Source organism: Vulpes vulpes, chromosome 8 (genome assembly GCF_048418805.1).
Source record: "Vulpes vulpes isolate BD-2025 chromosome 8, VulVul3, whole genome shotgun sequence".
NCBI lineage: Eukaryota > Metazoa > Chordata > Mammalia > Carnivora > Canidae > Vulpes > Vulpes vulpes.
Window position 1 is genome coordinate 44552404 of NC_132787.1, and position 25173 is coordinate 44577576.

A 25173-nucleotide genomic window follows, 5' to 3' on the forward strand; every position below is an offset into this window, starting at 1 on the left:
TTAAATTTCAGATTCACAGATTTTATTAATCCGTGTTTTTAGTTCATGACACATTCTATCATCATTGGTCTATGAATGTTTTGCTTTATTCATTTATAAGTGATACCATCTGTAAAAATAGCATCCATCAGAGTTAGAACATCATCAGTATCAATGTTGCTCTCTCATTCAGTCTTCTACTTCCCAGCACCTATGGGAATTTTTAAAAATACAAATAGGAAATAAAAATTTCCCTTGATTGGGGATCCCTGGGTGGCTCAGCGGTTTGGCGCTTGCCTTTGGCCCAGGGTGCAATCCTGGAGTCCCGGGATCGAGTCCTGCGTCGGGCTCCTGGCATGGAGCCTGCTTCTTCCTCCTCCTGTGTCTCTGCCCCTCTCTCTCTCTCTCTCTCTCTCTCTCTCTCTCTCTCTCTCTCATAATTAATGTATAATTAGATATACATTAATAATTAATAATTATTATTAATATAATTAATAAATTAAATATATCTTTTATTAAATAATTAAATAAATATAATAATTTATTATTAATAAATAAATAATAAATAAATAATAAATTAATTAAATAAATCTTTTAAAAAATTTCCCTTGATTTATTGAAGAAAATAGAGATGTGTTATACAAATTAATAATTTTAACTATTGGGCATGTATTTTAAGATAAGCTATTCTTACATTTACTAATTGTAAATTGACTTACTAATTTTGATCTCTGCTAACTGCCACAGGTTAACAAGATGTTAGTTAACTTGAAAATAACCTAATGTAAGTAGAGTGTGGGTTTAAGGACATCATATCTTTTGGCCATATCACTCTTAATCTTTGTAGGTCTTAGTTTTTATTTTGTCCTGGAATACCTTGCTTCATTCTAATTTGTCCGTAATTCTACTTGATGACTCTCCGGGAGCAGTAATAAAAGGATATTGGCAGTTGATATTGTTTGGAAAACACTGTAACCAGAAATTTCATGTTATATCCTCACATTCTAAATAGATTTATTGCCAGAAATGACATTCTTCTGTAAGGCCCAAATGACTCACTCTTCCCACCAGTGACACTAATCTTTTATTTAGAGTAGACTGTTTAACGGTTTACCTGGATATCTGAATTACATTTAATTCTTCAGCCCTTTCAACAGGTTTTAGAGCTTGAGACAGGAACTATAAATTCTGTAGATACTGATAACCACATTAATCTGCATGATTTGATTTTAATCCTACAATAATGCTAAGGTTTTTAGATAAACAAGGGGCATTAGTTCTTGAAATTAATCATTTGAGTATGTTTGGGATTACAATGTAAGGATTTAATTCCATCCTTATGTCAGAAATTCACTTTTGAGGTTTCTTATGTTTTAGAGCATTTAGAGCATTTAGATCTAGAGCATTTAGGTCCAGTTTCTTTTGGTAATTATGTTTCTGCCTTTTCTCCATTAAGCCAGCATTTATTCATCTTCCACATGTTCCCTAATTCTCCCTTTCTTTATTCCCACTACTCTGCTTTTATTTACCTCATTCTCTGACCTTGTATCTTCCAGAATAGCACCTCCCAGACAATATATGCATATGAATCATGGGGCTCTTCTTAAAATGCAGATTCGGGTTTCAGTACATCTGTGGTGGTACCTGAGGTGCTTATGCTTTCCAGCAAACTTCCAGGTGATGCTAACACTGCCCTGTTGTCCCTACCCCTGGTACTCCTCCCAGTCATTCTGCATTCTCTTCTCAGAACTATTTTTCTGAGATAGAGATGTGATCATTTCACTCTCCTTCTCCAGACCTGATTGTATACGGAGGTAAAATCCACACTCTTTAATGTGAAGGCCCTCAAGGAACAGACCCGTCCTGTCTACAGTCCTCTAATTACCCTATTTGGCAGAAAATCCTTGGTACTGTCTACACGTGCCATGAATTTTCACATGCTCTGCTTTACTGTGCATCCACCAGGTAAATATTGCTGTATTTTATTGTTGCTTCTTCAGAAGACAATATTGAGGTATAAAATGGACAGCTAGAACTTTCCTCTAATGAGTTATCCTGATAGAAACGGAAACATATTCTTATCAAGCATTCACACCTAAGGGAGAAGGGAATGCCTGTGGGTGGGGGAAGTGCATAGAAAAGAAAGGGAATTCATAATAGAGCTTTAACTGCTCTTTTAGGAGTGGCATTTTTTTCCCTTTTTGTTTTCTTTTTTTGGAGTTTCAGCATAAAAGTTAATGCAGATTTTACATTTTGCTTTGTAGTGTGACTGTTTTATAAAATTACCGTTTTAAATTATTTACTACTAGGATGCCTGGGTGGCTCAGCGACTGAGTGTCTGCCTTTGGCTTTGGCTTAGGGCGTGATTCGTGAGTCCCAGGATGTAGCCCACTTCTCCTCACTCTGCCTGCCCCCCCCCCCCCCCCCCCCGTCTCATGAATAAATAAATAAAATCTTCAAAAATAAATAAATAAAAAATTATTTACTACCGAATAAAAGTGATCGACATGTATCCGGCTTCTAGGAATCCTGGCATACCTCCACAGAGATTTATGACAAACTTTTACTTAGTTTAGCCTTTACTTAGTAAAGCCTTCCCAGTTCTTATCTCTTCAAATGTGGACTTTATCATAGTTTAATTTGGTGCTTTTCTTTAAAAACACTAAAAAGCATCTGACTATAGCACTTTTAATCAAGAAACACGTGGTACTCTTTAACTTACACTGATGAGGACAGAACCTCAGCAGGAGTGTGTAACAATTTGTGACCATACAGTGTTGAAGATGTTGCTGGAGAAACCAGTAAAGTGGAACTCAGCTAGGAAGATTTTATAGATAAAAGTTTTTCATGTAAAGGACCTGTTACAGTATGGCTTTGCAGGAGGGATTTCTTTCTGCTTAGGCAGAATGGTACATTCTGGGGGCTTGGTTGGGAGTGGTGGAAGTGGGTTATTAGAGCTGTTAAAGCCATCAGGCTTTCTAGCATAGAGCACATGGGCCAGTAGGAAGCAGCTTACTCTGTGGGAAGAGCCCTGGATGGAGTGGTTGGGGTTTCACTTGGTCCTGGCACTGTTTTGCTAAGTACAACAGGAGATGCCAGTTAACCTTCCTGGGCCTAGTTTATTTATCCTTCAATTGAGAGAGTTGAAATAGTATAGTATAGTAATATACCTTCCAGCCTACGATTCAGTAATTCTGGCTTCTCTATCAAATGAGATGGCCTGGGACTTTTTGTTTCAAGAGTTCAGCTTCTGTTATAATTGCAGTTTGCTTTGGAGTCTTGCCCAGTGACCAAACATAAAATGTGAACCATTCAAATCTTCCCTTGCTGTTGCATCACATTTATTTCTGTCTGATCTTGAATTCGTGTTTTTCCCCGTTGCTATTTCTCTCATTTAAGTCCTTCAGAATCTTTATCCCAGGCTCTTGCTTGTGGTTAACCTCACCTCGCACCCTCTGCCACTAGAATCCCTCTTAAATACACAGCAGCTAGAGAAGTATCACTGTGTCTTTTCCTCAATAAAAATAATTGTAATGAGTCTCCATTGTTTTCCAAAGAAACACCAAACTCATTAGCTCAGTATCCAGTACCAGTGATCAATCTAAACTCACATTACTTCCCCTCATATAATCTACAGAATAGTTAAAATGAAGCAGCTGTCTTCTTGGTGGCCTTGCTCCCCATGTCATCTGCACCTGCTCATGCTCTGTTTCTCCCCCCCATTGCCACCCAGCCACAATTTTCCCACTGCAGGTACTACCATCTTCATGCAGTGTTTTAGGCTTCCCACAGCCACAAGTAGTCCTTTTCTTCTCAATTCCCGTTGCACCCATAGCACCTTTTGTGTACCTAATAGTGCTAATTAGTTGGTTTGTCTATCTGTTTTTGTACTCATCTCTCCAAACTAAACTAAGCTCCTCAGTGCTTAGGAAGTACTATATTATCTTACACAGGGCGGGTGCCTAGTAAATATTGGTTGAATGAGTGAATTCTGGCTAATTATAGTTCAGATCCCAGTTATCTCTGGTTGGGAGAGTTTCTTGTTTTTTGGGTGATCAGTAACTAGAATGTAGAAGAGAACTCTTCCAACAGTAATTAATAAGCTAATAGAAGAATAAGAACCATTGCTATAGATATAATTCCCAGGTTTATAATTAAGGCAAGCAAAACATTTGCAAGCCTCAGCCTTGCAGTCTTTGAATTTTGAGTTTCATTCACCTGTGTTTTAAGGCAGCACAGGCTAGATGAACCTTTTCTGGTGAACTACCTCATGGTAGTTTCTATTTTGCTTATTTGTGTCCATTAGTTTGCTGAGCAGTTTTTTGTCCTATGAAGGTTTTATTTTACTTTAAAAAAAAAAAAAAGATTTATTTATTTGAGAGAGGGAGAGAATCTCAAGTAGACTCCTTGTTCACAGATCCCACTACAGGGCTCTGTCTCACAACCCTGCGATCACAACCCAAGCCAAAACCAAGAGTTAGATGCTTAACGGACTGTGCCACCAAGGTACCTCTATATTATGAAGGTTTTAGAGGGAGTGTTTACAAACTTGAGAATTAAAAAAAAAAAATGAAACCATTAAAATAATTTACATAATTTTATTACAATTATTAGCAAAACGGTAATGTTTTTATAGTAGCGGCAGAATCCCCTGTTAAGTATGCACTGCTGTGTAATTGGTATTTAGGTCAGAAATTGTTTCTTATGCACACACACCTCATGCTTTCAGAACCATTAATACGAGAGCCTTCAAAGCTTGGTTTTTTTCTGTGTTTATAGATCTGGTGATGATTAGTAAAAGCAGAGCAGACCTTGGAAAATAGCTTGCATGCAGAATGCAAGCATTCTGGTTGAAACAGTGCTGTCAAACTTTTTTTCTCAAGAGCTGAGGACTTAGAACAAATTCCATCATCTTAGGAAATACTGGTTTATTATGGGAGTTTGAAAGGAGAAACAGGATCTCCTAAAATTTCCCACCGTCACTTTGTCCCAGCAGCTCCTTGTCAATTTAGTCTTGTTCAGAATGCTAGATCTTTGGCATTGTCTGCTTGAGTCCCAAGGAAAGCAAATACATCTCACCTAGGATTAAACCATTAACATAGACATTACCTCACTTCTCTCTAGATGATGTAAGATTCAGCTCAGTTCTAGCAATCTCCTGTCATTAGTCACTTAAGTGTAGCCTCCTCAAAATAAGAATTCTTAACTACATTGCTCATTTACCAGTGTTTTTCTTCAATAAACATAGTGATTCTATAAAGCAATTGATTTACCTGTTAAAACTGTTAGGGGGATGAAGAATACTTTTTAATCGCATATTTGCGACTTTCTTGTCATTAACATAGAAGGCATTATAGCATATTTATATAAATTAAGCTCTTTGATAATTATGCAGCTACCAGTGACTTACAAAAAGAGATATATGTATGATTTTTCTGGTATGCAGAAAAATGGAATGGAGCAATGGGAGAAATAAACCCAATGGAAAAACAAAAGTTGATCTCTTTGCTCTTCCAACAGTAACTGTGAGAGGAAAGGCAAGCAGTTTGGCTACACTGACCCTATAGCGGTTTGGAGAGTGATATTGTTAGTGTGGGTGGTAGGAAGGAGGGACAGGTGGATTTTAAGAAATCTCTCTAATCTCTCTCTCTCCTCCTCCATAGGAGTTAGAAGCAGCTCTTCACAGAGATGATGTAGAGTTTATCAGTGACCTGATCGCCTGCCTGCTTCAGGGCTGCTATCAACGAAGGGATATCACGTGAGTTATCCTAATTTTACTACATATTTTATGTAGAAAGAACTAATTGACGAGGTGCAGTGATGTTTCATCTCTCCTGTAACAAACTAGAACTGATCGTTAGTCAGTGGTATTTACAAATGGATTCCTCAGCTCTGTGTTTGACTCCTTCTGCATCTGCAGTTCAGTTTTATTATAATCCTTGAGTTTATTTGAATCTGACAAGTCTATTTTCCTTACTCTTGGATCCACCAGTTAACATAATCAAGTGTAGACTTTCTTCCTTTTAGTTTATGCCCTTCTTTGTGATTTTTACAGAAATATAGCTTCTTGCAGTATTTGTAAAATGCCTAACTGGGGCAGCCCAGGTGGCTCAGTGGTTTAGTGCTGCCTTTGGTCCAGGGTATGATCCTGGAGACCCCGGATCAGGTCCCACGTCAGGCTCCCTTCATGGGGCTGCTTCTCCCTCTGCCTGTGTCTCTGCCCACCCACCCCCCAGCCCCTACCCCCACCCCGTGTGTGTCTCTCATGAATAAATAAATCTTTAAAAAATAAAATACCTAACAAATTAAAACTAGATTTTACTACATTTCTACCACCTGGGTATCTTAATTTATACCAGTAGCATAATTTTATTTTATTTATTTATTTTTAAAGATTTTATTTATTCATGAGAGAGGCAGAGACACAGGCAGAGGGAGAAACAGGCTTCATGCAGGGAGCCCGATGTGGAACTCAATCCTGGGTCTCCACGATCACACCCTGGGCTGAAGGTTGCGCTAAACCGCTGAGTCACCAGAGCTGCCCAGTAGCATAATTTTAATATGGAGCTTCTAGGCTCCATCATACCATAATTGCCAAGTAAACTGCTCTCCAACACATTTGAGATGTATAGACATTTGGAGCAAAATTTTATGTGTCAACAAATAAAGGATCTTTTTGATAAGGACTCATTCCTTGTTTTGACCCTAACTTGACATCCATTTTCTCTGCTACTACATTTCTGTATATAGGACGGAACTATATAGAGCTCACTCTTAGAAAACTGAGACAAAATGGTTTTCCAGTTTTCAGCCCTCCAGTGCCATGCAAGGCAGGGGTTTGGGGTGTTATGGATTATATTTTTCATACAGGTAAAGGTGGTATCTCAAATACTTCTGTTCTATTAAATTTACTCTTAGATATCTGTTAGGGCTGGGAAACTAGGCCCAATACTAATGTGCAGTAAACTTGTCATTACAAGATGAGTAAGAGATTGATGAAACGCCATCTTCTTCAGGGTGGAAGTTGGTAACCCTCAAAGGAGAGTTATTCCTCCCAGACTCATTGTGCTAATATAATGACTTTTTCCCAAGAATACCCAGATGGTTTTACTAGACAAAGAATAGATGAAAGGTGAAGAATCCATCTACTGTTTTGCTACTTGAATATGGTAATTAAGTTCTTCAATTCTTTTATAGGGCAATGGCTTTGAAGCACAGTTTTAATACTGTGATGTAATTTTACATTTTGTATCTTTCATCTTTTCATTATAACTTATTTTTCTTAAACAAGCTTTCCTTTAAACATAATTGTCAAATCAATTTGATAGCTAGACATTTGTGCCTAGCTTTTAACTGTTGTAAACAGGCTACAATGCATAGCTTTGGACATAAAAGTTTGCACACGAAGTGAATGATCTCCTTAGTTGAAATTTCTGGAACTGTGACTACTCAGAAGAAATGTCCTTTTAAGATTTTTTTTTTTTTTTAAGATTTTAATTATTTACTCATGAGAGAGAGAGAGAGAGAGGCAGGCAGAGACACAGGCAGAGGGAGAAGCAGGCTCCATGCAGGGAGCCTGATGTGGGACTTGATCCCCGGTCTCTAGGATCACATCCTGGGCTGAAGGTGGCACTAAACCGCTGAGCCACCTGGGCTGCCCATCCTTTTAAGATTTTTAAAGTAAGTTTGCCAGGCTGCCCAACACAAAGGTTGTTCCATTTTAGCCTTGAATCTTCATGGCATGAAGGTATCTGCCTAAACCTTCATCTGGCCATTACTCACTATTTGCTGGGCAACAGGTACTGGTAGAACAGACATTCTCAGGGCCTTCATGGTATTTATAGTAAGTACTCTTACACAGTGGAGGTCCACTAGTAATTACAGCAATAGTTATGTAATTACAAATTATATAATCACTGTGATAAGTGTTCTAAAGTAAAAATACAGAATGTCAACAGCATATAACCTCCTGTGAGTAAATGACACATGAACTGAGCCTTCATACTTGGGCTTACTTAGGCCAGTGCTCATATTTTATAAGGCATAATAAATGAGTGAGTGAGTGAGTGAATGAATGAATGAATGAATGAATGAATGAATGAAAGAAACCACCAACTATTTGCAGGTAGAAGGAGTGAGAACTCTAGAGTAGAGCCTAGAGATTATAGAATAGAAGATCCCACATGGCTCAGAAACATGATTTGAGTGGCATGGTCCTGGTCCCTAGGTGTTAGATACTAATTTGTTGCCAATATCTAAAATGAGATATCACCTTTCAGATCCCAATTTATAACACTTAGAAAATATCTAATGGTTTACCTATGAAGACAACCACCATCTGGAGGGCAAACAGGGTCTGGTCTGCCTCAGTATTTCACATTCCTAATTACTCTCCCTTGCAGAAGCTGCTTGTCCCTCATCCTCTGTTGTGTTCATGTGGCCTGCCTTACCTTTTTTTTTTTTTTTTTTTTTAACCTATCTCCTGCACACATTTCAGCTAAGGGAATTCAATAAGCACAAAAGAAATTATGTAGGGGCAGGGGATCCATGGGTGGCTCAGTGGTTTAGCACCTGCCTTCAGCCCAGGTCGTGAGCCTGGAGTCCCAGAATCCAGTCCCACGTGGGGCTCCCTACATGGAGCCTCCTTCTCCCTCTGCCTATGTCTCTGCCTCTCTCTCTTTCTCTTTTTCTGTGTGTGTGTGTATGTTATGTCTGATGAATAAATAAATAAAATCTTTAAAAAGAAAAAAATGTGGGGATATAGGGACACCTGAGTGGCTCAGTGGTTGGTTGAGTGTGTCTGCCTTTGGCTCAGATTGTGATCCTGAGGTCCTCTGATTTAGTCCCACATTGGGCTCCCCGCAGGGAACCTGCTTCTCACTCTGCCTATGTTTCTGCATCTCTCTGTGTCTCTCTTGAATAAATAAATATAAAATCTTTAGGGAAAAAAAAAAAGAATCTGGCTTCAGTTTTGCTGGGTGTGTTTAACATAGGATTGCTTAGAGACTGCCATCAAGGTACCCAGGACCTTGACTGGGGCAAGTATCCATGTATTTGTTTTCTGTTGCTACGTAACAAGGTTCTCCAAATGAGTCTATGTGAGGCTCATCTGGATCTTCTGCTCAGTTTCCTACAGGGCTATAATCAGGGCATCAGCCAGGCTGTGTTCTATTCTACAGGCTTACCTGGGGAGCAATCCATGTTCATTCAGGGTGATGGCAGAGTCATCTCCTTGCAGTTGTAGGACTGAGGCCCTTATTTGGCCCTTATTTCTTGCTGGCTGTTGACTGGGAGCTGCTGTCAGCTCCCACAGGTAACCAACAATCTCTTTACCACTTAGCCTCTTACTGCGTAGCTGTTTGTTTCTTCAAGGTCAGCAGGAAAAAAGCTCTTGTCTGCCAGGAGAGAATCTTACATGATATAATCATGGGAGTGAAATCCTTTTGCCATATTATGTTGATTAGAAACAAGGTATAGACAGTCTGTCATTCTTAAAACGTGATTTTTATGGGCAGCCTGGGTGGCTCAGCAGCTTAGCGCCGCCTTCGGTCCAGGGCATGATCCTGGAGACCTGGGATCCAGTCCCATGTCAGGCTCCCTGCATGGAGCCTGCTTCTCCCTATCTGCCTGGGTCGGTCTCTCTCTCTCTCTCTCTTTATGAATAAATAAATAAAATCTTGAAAAAAAAAAAGAAAAGGTGATTTTATGAGGGTGTGAATACCAGGAGGCAGAAGTCATTCTGGGCCTCCTAAAGGCTGCCTGCTATACATGCTTTTATCATATTGACCATATTTTCCAGAACAAAACTAAATAATAATGGTAAGATGTATGCTTGCATCTAATTACATTTAGTTATTAATATTTAATAAATTGTGTGGTTACTTTGATTTTGTGTGTGTTTGTGTGTGTGTGTGTGTGTGTGGACAAAAACCAATTAATTGAATTTTGGGTAATCATATTTAGTTTAGTTTTTTTTTTTTTTTTTTTTGGTTAAAGATTTTATTTTATTTATTCATGAGAGACACAGAGAGAGAGAGGCAGAGACATAGGCAGAGGGAGAAGCAGGCTCCATGCAGGGAGACCGATGTGGGACTGGATCCTGGGACTCCAGGACCACGCCCTGGGCCGAAGGCAGGCACCAAACCGCTGAACCATCCAGGGATCCCTCATATTTAGTTTTAAAGGATCCTATAAGCCTATGTATATATTTGAATTATATATACATATATAAATTATATCTATTTCACATAAAAATATAAGAATCATAAATATGTGTGTGAATTATCTGTGAGAGGTTTTGATTTATTGTAAATGGGAGTAAATGGCTGTAACCACTTGTTCCTCATTTAATTTTATTCCTCCCATACTTACCATTAGTCTCTACCATAAATTGTAGAATAAGTATATACTTACTTTGATAATGTTTCTTATAAAAGTAATTAGTTTGGAAATAGTGGATATTTTGCAGAATATTTTTTATTTAGGTGCCACCTTTTCCCATCGTTCATTATATTTTCACTTGTGTTCATTTCATTTTTTGCATTCCCCTTGTGAAGTAAAGAAGAGATGGTATGAGGTCATCTCCTAGATTAATAAGATCTCATTTTATAGGGAAGGAAACATACCTAGACCGTTTATCAGGTCATGTACCTGGTTAGAAGATGAATAATAGCAAGATCAAGTACAAAAAAATGAAAGATAAATTTCAATAAATTAAATTAAAATAAATTAACTTTATTGAATAATAAAATCTGGATTTTAGGCCTGTAACTTGGTCCCTTTTGTGTTTTTCTTCTTACCATAAAATTAAGGAATTTTTGCAGTATAATAAAGAAGATTTTTGAAGAAACAAGTGTTGGTGAGGATGTGGAAAAAAGGAACCCTCTTATACTGTTGGTGGGAATGCAGACTGGTGCAGCCACTGTGGAAAACACTGTGGAGGCTCCCCAAAGCTTAAATTAGAACTACCCTTTGATGTAGTTAATCACACTACTGGGTATTTACCCAAAGAATGCAAAAACACTAATTAGAAAGGATATATACACCCCTGTGTTTATTGCAGCATTAACTAAATAGCCATATTTTGGAATCAGCCCATGTATCCATCAATAAGTGAATGGATAAAAAAGATGTGTGTATACATACAATGGAATATCAGCTATTAAAAAAGGAATGAACTCTCTATTTCTGTCATCATTCCATGCCACCATAATGGTGTGCATGAATGTCCTGGCAATGCTCTCAAGAGCATTAACAATGCTCAAAGGAGGCCCACGTTCTTATTAGGACATGATTCAAAATCATTGTTCAGTTTCTCATCATGATGATGAAGCATGGTTACTTTGGCATATTTGAAATCATTGATGATTATAGAGCTGGGTAAATTGTTGTGACGTCAGAGTCAGGTAAAACACGTGTGGAGTATCAGCCCCAGATTTGATGTACAACTGAAAGGTCTAGAAAAATGGCAGAGTAACCTGCTCCCGTCCTACCAATTTGGTTTCATTGTCTTGACAACCTCAGCTAGCATCATGGACCATGAAGAAGCAAGAGAAAATACACACAGGAGGGGAAATCCTGAGATTCTTTTTTCTAGGGATGTAATATATACATGCAAATAAAATGCCTCAATGGAAAAACAAAACAATGAAATATTGCTGTTTGCAATGACATGGATCAAGTCAGAAGGTATAATGCTAAATGAAACAATTCAGTCAGAGAAGGGCAGATACTATGAGGAACAAAACAAAGAAACGAAAAAACGGAGAAAATAAACCAAGAAACACTCTTTACTATAGAGAACAAACTGATGGTTGCCAGACTGGGGAGATACGTGAGCAGTGGGTGAAATAGGTGAAGGGGAGTAAGAGTATACTTACTGTTATGAGCACTGAGTAATGTGTACAATTATTGAATTACTATATTTTACATGGGAAACTGATATGACACTGTATTTTAACTATGCTGGAATTAAAATTAAAAACTTAATAAAATTTCAAAAATTCAAGTTTTTAAAAAAAATAAAATACAGTATAGAGTGGGAGTCCCCATTCCCTTCCTAAACATGGGGTACAGGATGAGCTGTACTAACTAGGTTTATTTTTCACATAGTATACCTAGAGGTAAAAATTGCATTTATATATTTCAGAATGTATTTTTCTCATCAAGATTGTTTTGGCTCTCATCACATGCAGATGCCCAGTTTCATTCTGTCATCTGTTCCTTCTACGTTCTCTTCACAGTTTTTACCTTTGTAGACTGTACAGAGGACAGTGCATGCTCCCCTTCCACAATGCTGAATCATAGCGGCTTTTATAAATACATTTCCTCCTTATCACAACTTTGTGTCAGTTACTCCTACATGATTCCTTGTGAAGTGAGGGATTAATTTCTTAAAAAAAAAAAAAAAAAGTGACCTCAGTCAAATATAAAGTTTCAAATACTTGTAATGGAGAAGAGAGAACGGAGTATTTCCCCTTGCCTCTTGCCAGCAGCTATTTCTTTGACTTTTCTGCTATTGAAGGAAGAGATATGAGAGTCTCAGATGGATGGAAGGAAAAAGAGCCCAGCGAGCTCAGTGTTCTCAATGTTGACTATCCTTGGGTGTGGGGTGTGGCAGCACAGGTCTTACCAGTAGTGATGGAGTTCTTCCTTAAAAAGCAGAACCTGCTGTTAAATGCTGGGGCAGGTAGGTAAGCAGTTTGTTTGTTTTTAAAGATTTTATTCATTCATTCATTCATGACACATAAAGAGGGAGAAGCAGGCTCCCTATGGGGAGCCTGATGCTGGACTTGATCCCAGGACCCCAGGATCATGACCTGAACCAAAGGCAGGTGCTCAAACACTGAGCTACCCAGGTGCCCCAGATTTTCAGCATTTTTCAAAGCACATTCTGCTAAACACACCTGTAAGATAGCGGAGTATTATGGAAATCATAATCGGTAATTTTTGTTTTAAATACAGGTGAAATAAAAAATACTTCTGGATGGCCAAATAAATTTGGGAACTAACAGCCACAAAATTTAGAATTAACTGTTCTGGAGTGAGGCTCTGACCTCTGCCTTTTAAAAACTTGTTATTGTTGGGGTACCTGGGTGGCTCAGTTGGTTAAATGTCTACCTTGGGCTCAGATCATGATCCTGGAATCCTGGGATCAAGCCTTACATGAGCTCCCTGGTCAGTGGGGAGTCTGTTTCTCCCTCTTCCTCTGCCCCTCCCCCCTGCTTGTGCTCTCTCTCTCTCTCAAATTTTATTTTATTTTATTTTTTTTTTGAGGGGCAGGAGACCCCAATCTCTCTCAAATTTTAAAAAATCTTTTAAAAACTTATTGGGATGCCTGGGTGGCTCAATGGTTTAGTGCCTGCCTTCGGCTCAGGACATAATGCTGGAGTCTCAGGATCGAGTCCCACATCGGGCTCCTTGCATGGAGCCTGCTTCTCCCTCTGCCTATGTCTCTGCTTCTCTCTCTCTCTCTCTCTCTCTCTCTCTCTCTCTCTCTGTCTCTCATGATAAAATAAAATATTTTTTAAAAATTAAAAACTTGTTATTGATGTGTAATATATACAAAGAAAATTGTATATATATTCTGTAGTTATACAGCCCAATGATTATTCACATTCTGAACACATCTGTATGATGAGCACCCAGACAAGAAAGACTACTACAATGGATTTTACTTTTTCCATTGAAAGGAATTGACCAAAGTGATAGTCACTTTGTCCCACAAGTGGAATCCACTAGCGTTTAGAGTCAATGCATACTTTCTGATGTTTTACTTTCATCTCATCCTATAGAAAGAGAAATTTGGACAAAGGAATGCTTGACTTTTTTGGTTCCAAGATTTACCTGTTGTGGTGAGCTAAGGCAGTTACTTGATTTCTTTGTGCCTAACTTGCCTCACCTCAGAATGATAATAGTACCCACTAAACTTATCATGAAGAGTAAATGAAATAATTTGTAAGAAGCCATAGAACAGTCTTGAGCTACTAATAAATATCAATTTATTATGTCAGTAAATGTAGAAACATTCTCATAGTTTCTACACATGCTGAGTGGAAGGTAGACATTGATTCCAGCAGCTTTCCAATGTTACCTTTTTTTTTTCTTTAAATTCATGAGAGACACAGAAGGGAGAGAGGCAGAGACACGGGCAGAGGGAGAAGCAGACTCCATGCAGGGAGCCCGATGCGGGACTTGATCCCCAGTCTCCAGGATCATGCCCTGGGCTGAAGGCGAAGGCGGCGCTAAACTGCTAAGCCACGGAGGCTGCCTGGGTTTGCACCTTTAAACCTGGGTGGCTCAGTGGTTGAGATCTGTCTTTGGCTCAGGTCGTGATCCCAAGGTCCTGGAATTGAGTCCTGCATCAGGCTCCCAACAGGGAGCCTGCTTCTCCCTCTGTGTCTCTGCCTCTCTCTGTGTCTCTCATGAATAAATAAATAAAACTTTAAAAATAAACAGTTTGCCAGCCCGTTTTCAGAAAACTTAAAGATTACTATTCTAGATTCCATTAACTCAGTCTAGTCTTTAAACTGGCTTATGGAATCCCCATTTGTTCTTGTCAAACTGAGATTTGTGCCCTTCCTTATAAAATTATACTTTTCTGTTTATCCTTACTATCCTCGGCCCTGCTGTAAATGTTTTTCTAGAACTCTTATTTAATCCTTATAATAACCTAAAATAAATTCATTTCTCATCTTTTAAGGTTGAGATATTTGAGGCACAGAAAGGTTAAATAACTTGTCCAAGGTTATACAGCTGGTAATTAATAGAGGACAAATTTGATCCCTAGCAGTGTAATCCTAGATCTCCAGCTCTTACCCACAGTTCTTTGCTATGAACAAATTAAAAGAATGTTAAAGAGGATTTTGGAGTACCTGGGCAGCTCAGTCAGTTAAGTGTCTGCCTTGGGCTCAGGTCCTGATCCCAGAGTGCCAGGATTGAGACCCACATTGTGCTCCCCACTCAGCGAGTGGTCTGCTTCTCCCTCTGCTCTTCACCCCACATATTCTCTCTCTCTCTCTCTCTCTCTCTCTCTCTCTCTCTCTCAAATTTTTGATACAGTAATGTGGTTTTTTGTTAACTCATTAACCTACTACTCTAGCAGCCCACTTTATATCTTAAGATTACTATCTTCTTAAGTATTCATGATTCTAAATGATTATTTTGCGATATTTATGGTGTCTGTAATGTGATATGAAAATACCTGATTTCTTTCGACAAAAAAATAACACATGCTACTATTTTTTCCCCTACATTCGTAATTGAACAGAATGTAAAGTTTCAGTTATAGACTGGTTAAAAGTTGGTATTTTCTCCCAGGATCATGAACCACCTGACTTGTATCTGTGGACCTTTCCTGTAAGAGGTTTTTCAAATTTCAAACTAATTTGCAATTCAGAATTAGTGTCTTAGAAGTAAAAGGAACTTAGAATCATTTAGTAATCATTTAGTACAGTTTTTGTTTTGTTTTGTTTTGTTTTGTTTTAACCTGTGAGGAGACACAGTAGCAAAACTGTATCTAAATTACTGGACTCTCATTTCTGCACGTTCCGTCATGCACTGTTGTGACGTTTGCTCTCACAGATGTTTAAACATTTTCTGGGTAGCACAGTGGGATTCAGTTGCAAGTCTTTGGTTTGGCCTGGTATGATTTATATTTTTTAGAAATTTATTGTGCCTGAGGCACATTTATTTTTTTTTTTTTTTAATTTTATTTATTTATGATAGTCACACAGAGAGAGAGAGAGAGGCAGAGACACAGGCAGAGGGAGAAGCAGGCTCCATGCACCGGGAGCCCGACGTGGGATTCGATTCCGGGTCTCCAGGATTGCGCCCTGGGCCAAAGGCAGGCGCCAAGCCGCTGCGCCACCCAGGGATCCCCTGAGGCACATTTGGAATAAAAGTCTCAGTTCAAAAGTTTTTCAGGAATTTGTTAATTTTGTTACCAAGGAAGAATGGTCATGTCCATCATCTGCAGGGGATATGTTCCAAGACCCCCCATAGATGCCTGAAACTCAACACTATTGAACCTATTGAGTGCGCGCGTGCCCTCTCTCTCTCTCTCTCTATATATATATATACATATATATATACATATATATATACATGCTATTTTTTTCTTTATGTACTTATGATAAAGTTTAACAAATTAGGCACAGTAAAAACAAATTTAAATCCTTTAAGCACAGTAAGAGACTCAACAGTAACAATAAAATAGAGCAATTGTAACAGTCTACTGTGATTAAAAAAAGTGTGTGAATATGCACACACAACACATGCGCTCTCTCAAAATGTCTTTACTCACCTTTCTTACAGTGATGATTTGAGATGATAAAATGCCTACATGATGAAATGAGTAATGTAGCATTAGGCTACTGTTGATAAGTCAGAAAGGGGATCATCTGCTTGGACCTCAGGTAACTCAAACTTTGGCATGTGAAATCGCAAAGATAGGCCTACTACCTCTGAATGGGCGCTGGATGTAGCAGTTGGACTCTGAGGAGGGTCGCTGGAATTCTGTGGGATCCTCTATGCCTTTGTATGATCCCTTCCCCTCCCTCGCCTGTGGGTAGGATATGCTCCTAACCAATAGAATTTGGGAACACTGATAGGATGTCACTTCCCTTGTTATTTTATACTGCATGGGACTCCATCTCACTATCAGATGCTGTAGAGACTCTTACTGCTTTTATAAAGTAAGCAACCGTGTTGGGAAAGCTCACATGGTTTGGAACTGCAGAAGCCTCTAGCAGTGGAGGGTCGGCCATATCGCAGCCATATCACAGCCACAACACATCCATGTAACCATGGATAAATCAGGCCAGAAAAAAAATGTTGAGCAAATAAAGCAATTCATAGAAATATATGGACCAGTGATTTTGTTTCTATAAAGGTAAAACAAGGAAAACTAAATGAGGATAGATATATTTGGGAAACACATCAAGAAAAGGAAGGGCCCTGGGTGGCATAGTCCCTTAAGCCAACTCTTGGTTTGGGCTGAGGTCATGATCTCAGGGTCCCGGGATTGAACCCTACCTTGGGTTCTGTGCTCGGCAGGGAATCTGCTTCTCTCGCACTCTCTTACAGTTCTCTCAAAAATAAGTTTGGTTAAAAAAGAAAAAGAAAAATCAAGGCAATGATTAATACAGTTTAGGAAAGTGATTCTACCTGAGGAAGGGAGACTCCTATAGCTTAGGGATAAGCATAAATGATAATAACATGTAACGTAGTAATTGCCAATGCTCAGGGAGTATTAGAATCGATCAGAGGACTTGTTAAAAGACAGCTTGCTGGCCCTACCACTAATTCAGTAGGTTGGGATGAGGCTGAGAACTTGCATACATTACAAGTTTCAGATGATGCTGACCTTCGTTGAAGATCCACTAATCTAAGAAACTGCTAATTTTCTGGGGTGTTTTTGTTTTTGTTTAATATTTTATTTACTTACTCATGAGAGAGAGGCAGGGACACAGGCTGAGGGAGAAGCAGGCTCCATGCAGGGACCCCAGTGTGTGGTACTCGATCCCTGATCTCGGAATCACGACCTGAGCCGAAGGCAGACGCTCAACCACGGAGCCACGCAAGTGTCCCCAATTTTCTGTTTTCTTAAACTTGATGGCAGATGGGTTCTTTGTTTTGTCTTTGCAGTTTCTTTGCTGATTTACCCCCCTCCCTATGTATACTTAAAAGGAGAGTAACAGACTTTGTGTTGGTAACATACTTTTTATGGCTTTCAAAACACTCCATACCTTTCCTCGTGTTATTCTCCTTGGAATTGCAATTCTAGCCAATTGGTTTTATGGGCCTGTATCAATAAGAATACTGTAGGCATTTAAAGTGACTCATCAGCTGGTTTCTCTCAGCAGCACTTTTTTTTTCTTCATTGGCAAGTAACCTAACCTAATTGAGCATGGGATTGGAAATCAGGAACTTCTGGTTTGCTCTTAGCTGTCAAAGTGGAGATAGGATTGCATCAAACGGTGTCTTGAGCAGTGGTTTAAGCCCTATAAAAATATCCTCTATTAAATATTCATTGTGATGATGTTTAACACAAATGATTTATTTCCCTTTTATCACTTTTAGGAAAGTGCTTATTTGGTTACCTAGACTAATTTGTACTTCAGTGTGGTCTTTTTTTCACTTTCTTGTGGCTTCCCTCAAAGTAGAAACTCATAAAATCATAAATTTTACTTCTCAGTATAAATTACGTACCTAACATTCTATAATAGCTTCTCTAAAGACTCTTAAACATTTAGTATTTGGGAGTCCCATCTGCCCTCTATAGAAAATATGTATCTTTTTGGAAATTACAGTACTTTTTTTTTTTTTTTTTTTATGATAGTCACAGAGAGAGAGAGAGAGAGGCAGAGACACAGGCGGAGGGAGAAGCAGGCTCCATGCACCGGGAGCCCGATGTGGGATTCGATCCCGGGTCTCCAGGATCGCGCCCTGGGCCAAAGGCAGGCGCCAAACCGCTGCGCCACCCAGGGATCCCGGAAATTACAGTACTTAAAGTACTTCTGTGAAATGAGTTTGTTTGAACTCATCTTTATTAAGATATTATTTAGATACAATAAAATTCACACAATTTAATTGTACAGACTTTTTTTTGGACAAATGAATACACCATGATATCATCTTTTTTTTAATGATATCATCTTATTGAAGATAATAGGACATTTCCATCCCTGCAGAAGGTACCCTTTGCCATTAAATCTATCCTACCCCTCTACACTGCAGCCCACACAATCACTGTTCTGATATTTGTCACTGTAGATTGTTTTAACTTATTCCAGAATTTTATATGAATGGTGTCATACAGTATGTACTTTTGTGTTCATGTGGTATTCATTGATACTGCTGTTTTTATCAGTAGTTTGTTTTTTTGGGCAGAGCGAGTCTTAAATTGTATTCCAGTGAAGAAATATATCACAGTTTATCTGTCCACTAATTGATGGACTTGGATGTTGCTTCCAGTTTGGATCTCTAAATCAGCTATGAACATTTGCATACAGATATTTTTGTGAGCATATATTTTCATTTTTCTTGGGAATTGCTGGGTCATAAGAGTATAGTTAAGAAACTGCCAGACTATTATCTAAGTATTTGTGAAACGTTTATATTCCTACTAACAACATATGAACAGTCCGTTGTGCCACAACATTTGTTGTTTTTAACTTTAACCAGTTTTTAATTTTACTGAGTCTAATATGTATAATGTAGTAGCTCTTTGTGGTTTTAATTTGCACTTCCCTGATGGCTAGATATATAATGAGTTATGAATATTTTCTCCTGGCATACCTTTCCATTTGAGTATTTTTGAGAAATGGAAAGTTTTTGTTTTGTTATCAGTTATCAGTTTTTTTCTAGTATGTTTCATACTTTTTCTTTCCTAAGAAATCAGGACCTACCTATATCAAGAATTTTTTCTTCTAGGTGTGTTCTTTTAATTTTAGCTTTTTGCAGTTGGCATGATGATGCTTTTTTTTTTTTTTTTTTTTCCCAACGATTTTATTTATTCATAGAGACAGAGAAGCAGAGGGAGAAGCAGGCTCCATGCAGGGAGCCTGACCTGGGACTTAGTCCCTGGTCTTCAGGATCACACCCTGGGCTGCAGGTGGCGCTAAACTGCTGCACCACCAGGGCTGCCCTTATGATGCATTTTGAGTTAATATTTGTATTGGGTGCGAAGTAGAAAGTTGATACTCCTTTTTTTTTTCCCCTTATGAGTGTCATATATATATTCAACACATTTCTGGACTCTGCCATATTCCTTTGATCTGTATGTCTTATATTTACACAAATACCAGATTTTCTTGAAATTAGTGAATTCTCTAACTTTGAGCAGGGGTGTTTTTTCATTGTTTTGACTTCTAAGTTTTTGCATTTCCATATAAATTTTAAAACAGCACGTTAATTTCTTAGGAGGAAAAAGGCATCTTGCTAGAGAACAGTAGACATTTTTAGCAACATTGAATTCCCCTGTCCTTGAACATGATACATAGGTTTCTCCATTTGTTTATCTTCTTTAATTTCAGTAATGTTTTGTAGGTTTCACTGTGAAAATACTTTCCATTGCTTCCAAGTAGTTTATATTTTTGATGATTCTGTAAGTGGATGTAATTTTTATGTAATTACATAAAAATTGTTATTTATTTATTGTAAAAGCATGCGGGTGCTGCCACATGAGTTGGGAGGAGGCGCAAAGGGAAAGAAACTTAAAGCATACTCTGTCCTCAGTGCAGAGCCCAACATGGGGCTCATCTCTCCACCCATGAGATCATGACCTTAGAGGAAACCAAGAGTTAGGCACTTAACCAACTGTGAGCCATCCAGTGCCCCCCCCCCCCAATTTTTATTTTCTGTTTGTTTCTCTTCTATATAAAATGCTATTGGTTTTTGTACATTAACCATGTTTTTATAAGCTTTACATTCTTATTTTGGAAAGTGAGAGTGGAGGAAAGGAGCTGAGGGAGAGAATCTCAAGCAAACACCCTGCTAAGCTTGGAGCCTGCTGCAGGGCTGTATCTCACCACCCATGAGATGATCATCTTCTTCTCCTCCCTCCTCCTCCCAGCTTTTGATTATTATTGATTCACTTTCTTTAATACATGAAGGCTGTTCAGGTGTTTTATTTCTTAAGTCCTTTTTGGTAAGTTATTTTGCATTTTTTAAGGAATTTGTCTATTTTATCTGAGTTTTAAAATTTATTTCCATGATGCTGTTCATTATATTCTACTATCCTTTTTTTTTTTAAGATCTTATTTATTAATTCATCAGAGACACAGGCAGAGTGAGAAGCAGGCTCCATGCAGGGAGCCTGATGTGGGACTTGATCCCGGGACTCCAGGATCACACCCAGAGCCTCAAAGGCAGATGCTCAACCGCTGAGCCACCCAGGCATCCCATTTCCTATCCTTTTAACGTCTGTTTGATTTGCAGTGATATCTCCACTTTTCATTCCTGATATTCTAATTTGTTGTTTCTCTCTCCCTCTTTATTCTGCAGGTTTATCAACTTTGCTTTTTTTGTTGTTGTTTGCACAACTTATATATTTCAAATGGACAAAAAATTAGTATTGTTTACAGTATCTTAAGATGAATTGCCTTTGAATGGGAGCTTCCTTTCCAGTACTTTTGAAGTCTATAAGATATCTAGCAAATGTACTACTGTGGAAAATGACTGCCTAAATCGAATGGGGCTGGGGAAGAGCCTGTGGTTTCTCTCTTTGTTTAATTGCTGTAACACTGTCCTTCAGGCAGTCTAAACATGAAAACTCGAAAAAAAAAATGCTTTCTTTAGACATCATTAGGTGCCAGAGCTTTTGCAGGACAACTTTGATGCTTTGTGAATTCTGAATTCTGCCATTTTGCCAGCACTGATACGGCTCTTGGGTCCACCACTCCATTAGAACTATTAAGTCCATTCATATCAATTTTTGTTACAAATCTTACAATGGGGGGTGCTTCTGGGTATTTAAGTCCACATTCTATTTTAAGGCTGTATATTCAGTTTTCATAAATTGGCCAAACCCGTGGTGGCTGTGTCTTGCATCACAAGACAACAAAAGTTTATCAACTTTTCAAACATTTATTAAGGAACCAATGTTTTATTTGACCTGTTTGCTTGTTTTCCATTTTATTGATTTATTTTTAGTTCCTTCTATTTACTTTGGCATTATAGCTTGCTCTTCTTTTTCTTCAATCACAATACTGTTATTGAGACTTTTTGCCCTTTCAGTACAGGTATTTAAATTAGCTGTAACTTTGTTTTTATTTTAAGTCCCAGGTTATGGTTTAGCATAGTGAACATTTCATATGCAATTGAGAAGAAAATACTGCAGTTTTTGGGTATAGTATTCTGTAAATGTCAATTAGATCATGTTATAGTAATTTTGAGATCTGTGTTCTTGGTACTGCTTTTGTCTACTTGCTATATTAATTAATGAGAAAGATGTTAAAAATATCTGTCTTTATTTGTGGATTGTTTCTCCCTTCTGTCATGTTTTTTTCTGTGAATTCTGAGGTTCTGTTGTTAATGCATGTCTGTAGCTTTGTTATGTATTCCTGGTGAATTGGCCTTTTATCTTCTTCAAACTACTTTGTTATTAATGCTTATTCTGCCTAATACATCATTTTCTGTCCTTCTGTTTATCTTTTTATATTTAAGTTGTATCTATTGATGATATCCTATAGTTGGTCTTGGGTTTTTTTTTTTTCTACTCAGTCTGGTAATTTCTACCTTTTAGTTGGGATATTTAATCCATTTACATCTAATGCAATTTTTGGTAAGGTTGGTTTTCTACTTGTTCCTCTGAGTGTTGTGGGGTTTGGTTTTTTGTTTTTGTTTTTGTTTTTTTTGTATAAATGTACAATTCATTAGTTTTTAGTATAGTCACAAAATTGTGTAATCATCACCACTATCCAGAGCATTTTTATCATTCCCAAAAGATAGCTCATACCTGTGTTAGTCAATCACCATTTCCTCCAATCTCTAATCCTAGGCAAACACTGATCTATTTCTATATTTTTTCCTGTTTTAGATATCTGTTATAAGGGTAATCATACAATGTTTTCCTTTTTGTGTCTGGCTTCTTTCCTAGTGTGCATTCAAGGCTCATCTGTGTTGTAGCATGAATCAAATACTTCATTTCTTTTTATGGCTGAGAAATATTCTCTTGTTTAGATAGATGTTTTATTTATCCTTCAGTTCGTGGACATTTCCACTGTTTCGGTTTTTTGGCTATTATAAATTATGCTATATATATATACCTTTGTGTATACATTTTTGTATGGATGTATGTTTTCATTTCTCTTAAGTGTATACCTAGGAGTGGAATGGTTCAGTCATGTGGTTATTCTGTGTTTAACTTTTTGAGTAACTTGCCAAACTTTCCAGAGTGGCTATACCATTTCACATTCCCACTGACAGTGTATAGGGGTTCCAATTTCTCCACATCCTAGTCTTGTTATTATCTTTCTTTTAGTTTTCATTCTCCTCGTGGGTGTGAAGTGATATTTCGTTTGGTTTATGTTTTCAAATGACTGATGGATGGTGTTGAGCATCTTTTCTTGTTCCTTCTGATTTTGTTCCTCTTTTGACCTATAAGTGCTTTCTTTTGGGGTCGTTTTTGTTAGTACTTCACTTCATTTCCTCTGTTGGTTTTGTGTGTATGTGCATTGTAGTGGTTCTGGAGCTAGCAGTGTATACATCCTTAAATTATCAGAAGCTATTCAGGGTTTTTGTTTGTTTGTTTTTTGTTTTTGTTATGGTTTGTTTGGGTTTTTTTAACATTTATTTAAGAGAGAACATGTGAGCACAAGTGGGGAGAGGGTCGGGGGGAGAGGGAGAGAGAATCTCCGACAGACTCCACAAGCCTCATGCAGGGCTCAATTTCACAACCATGAGATCATGACCTGAGCTGAAATTAAAAGTCCACCACTCAGTGGACAGAGCCACCCAGGCACCCCAACTATTCAGAATTCTTCTTGTACTTTTTCACATCTTACACCTGGCACTAAAGTTTTCCTACTTTATGCTAATAGCATTTAGGGTCCCATGTGGCTTCCATTTAAAAAAGTATTTCATCTTTTTAAGGATGATTACATATTGATTTCCAGTTGACTTTTGTTACTTTCCTGTTATCCAAAATAAACATTCATGAACATCTATAAAATCTATATTATATACATGTGTCTCTGCTAAAAGATATATTTTGTATTTTAGTCCTATTTTCCTTTAACTTAAAATTACCCTGATTTTTAACGTATCCTGGTTGTTACATTGATTGTTGTCCTGGTTGTTATATTGATTTTAGAGTATGTTGGGCACAGGAGCCACTATATGGCTCTAAAGAAATCATGCTATTAAAATTTTTTTGTTCTGGGTTTTTTTCTGACCTAAAATAAACACTTTGGGGGCAGCCCTGGTGACTCAGCGGTTTAGCCCGGTCTTCAGCCCAGGGCCTGATCCTGGAGACCTGGGATCGAGTCCCATGTCCTCCCTGCATGGAGCCTGCTTCTCCCTCTGCCTGTGTCTCTGCCTCTGTGTGTGTGTGTGTGTGTGTGTGTGTGTGTGTGATGAATAGATAAATAAAATCTTTAAAAAAAAAATAAACACTTTGAGATGTCTTTATAAAGCCTTTTACTTGTTGCTTTTTTTTTTTTTTTTAACTTGTGCTTTACTTGGAACCCAAACCTTTCTCTCACTTCAGTGCTCATGTACTCATGTGGTTTAACTGTTTCCATGTATTTCATCTGCTTTACAAACAGTTGTAGCCAGTAGAAGGAATGTAATTTCTTCATTTAGGTCTCCATTGTGCTATGCATGTTGACATATCTTAATTGTTCCCCCTGCAAGTAGACTGTCTCCAAGAACAAACAAATGCCTCAAAGAACCTAAGAATCTTCTTTCATCTGCATCATTTAACATAGGCTGGAGATATTAAACTTTGTTGTATCCTCAAGAGCTCTGCCTGCTCCAGGCAGCTGAGACTCGTGTTAATGTATTTTACTGAGGTCAGCCTTGTTAGCATTGGCCTTACCAGCAGAAGCATGTACTATCTGAAGCATATTGCTGGGGTTTTAAGAAATAGCTAATTTTGGGAGTCTGGAAAGGTGATAATCACATATTCTCTCTTTCTTTCGTGCACAAGTTATAATAAGGAAAAGAGTGATATTTAAGAGAATTTGGAACTTTTTCAGACAAGAAACAAAGTGAAACGGATTGTGTTCATAACCTTTGGTTAGTTTGATCTTTCTGTTAACCACATTCTATTGAGACATTTCATTGTAATTAAAAATAATTTCAGAAAGATGAGAGATGTTTAAGTCATTAAGAGAGAATTGCACTGAGTTGCATAGATGAATGTCAGGAATGTTCCAGCAGTCGTCAGCAGCATAGTGCCCCTATACTCCTCTTCCTTCGAGTAGCAAAATCTGAAAGTGTACACAGAATTGTGTGTGTTCTTATTTCAGGCTGAGAGAGTATATGGTCTTAATCAGATTCTTAAAGAGCTTTATGTCATATAGAAGATTAAGAACCACCAAGTAGAAGATGTTAGCTTGACTTTTGGCTTCCTGCAGCCAAAAATTTTTATTTCAAATGCCCTTAGAAGTTTTTTACCCATTTGAATTTCTAATGCTTAAAGTCAGGGATATAGCTATGCAAGAAAAATGAATTATCTCGAATTCTAAG

The 25173-nt window shown here is 38.0% G+C and overlaps 1 protein-coding gene across 3 annotated transcripts in view; it reads left to right on the forward strand.

Moving 5' to 3' along the window:
• The window catches only part of CECR2 (CECR2 histone acetyl-lysine reader), a 172977-nt gene that overhangs the window by 100403 nt on the left and 47401 nt on the right, over positions 1-25173 (forward strand). For all 3 annotated transcript variants that reach the window (XM_072766373.1, XM_072766371.1, XM_072766372.1), the window contains exon 2: positions 5643-5737. In XM_072766373.1, coding sequence (XP_072622474.1) covers positions 5643-5737 — 95 coding nt within the window. The remainder of the gene's footprint in view (positions 1-5642; positions 5738-25173) is intronic.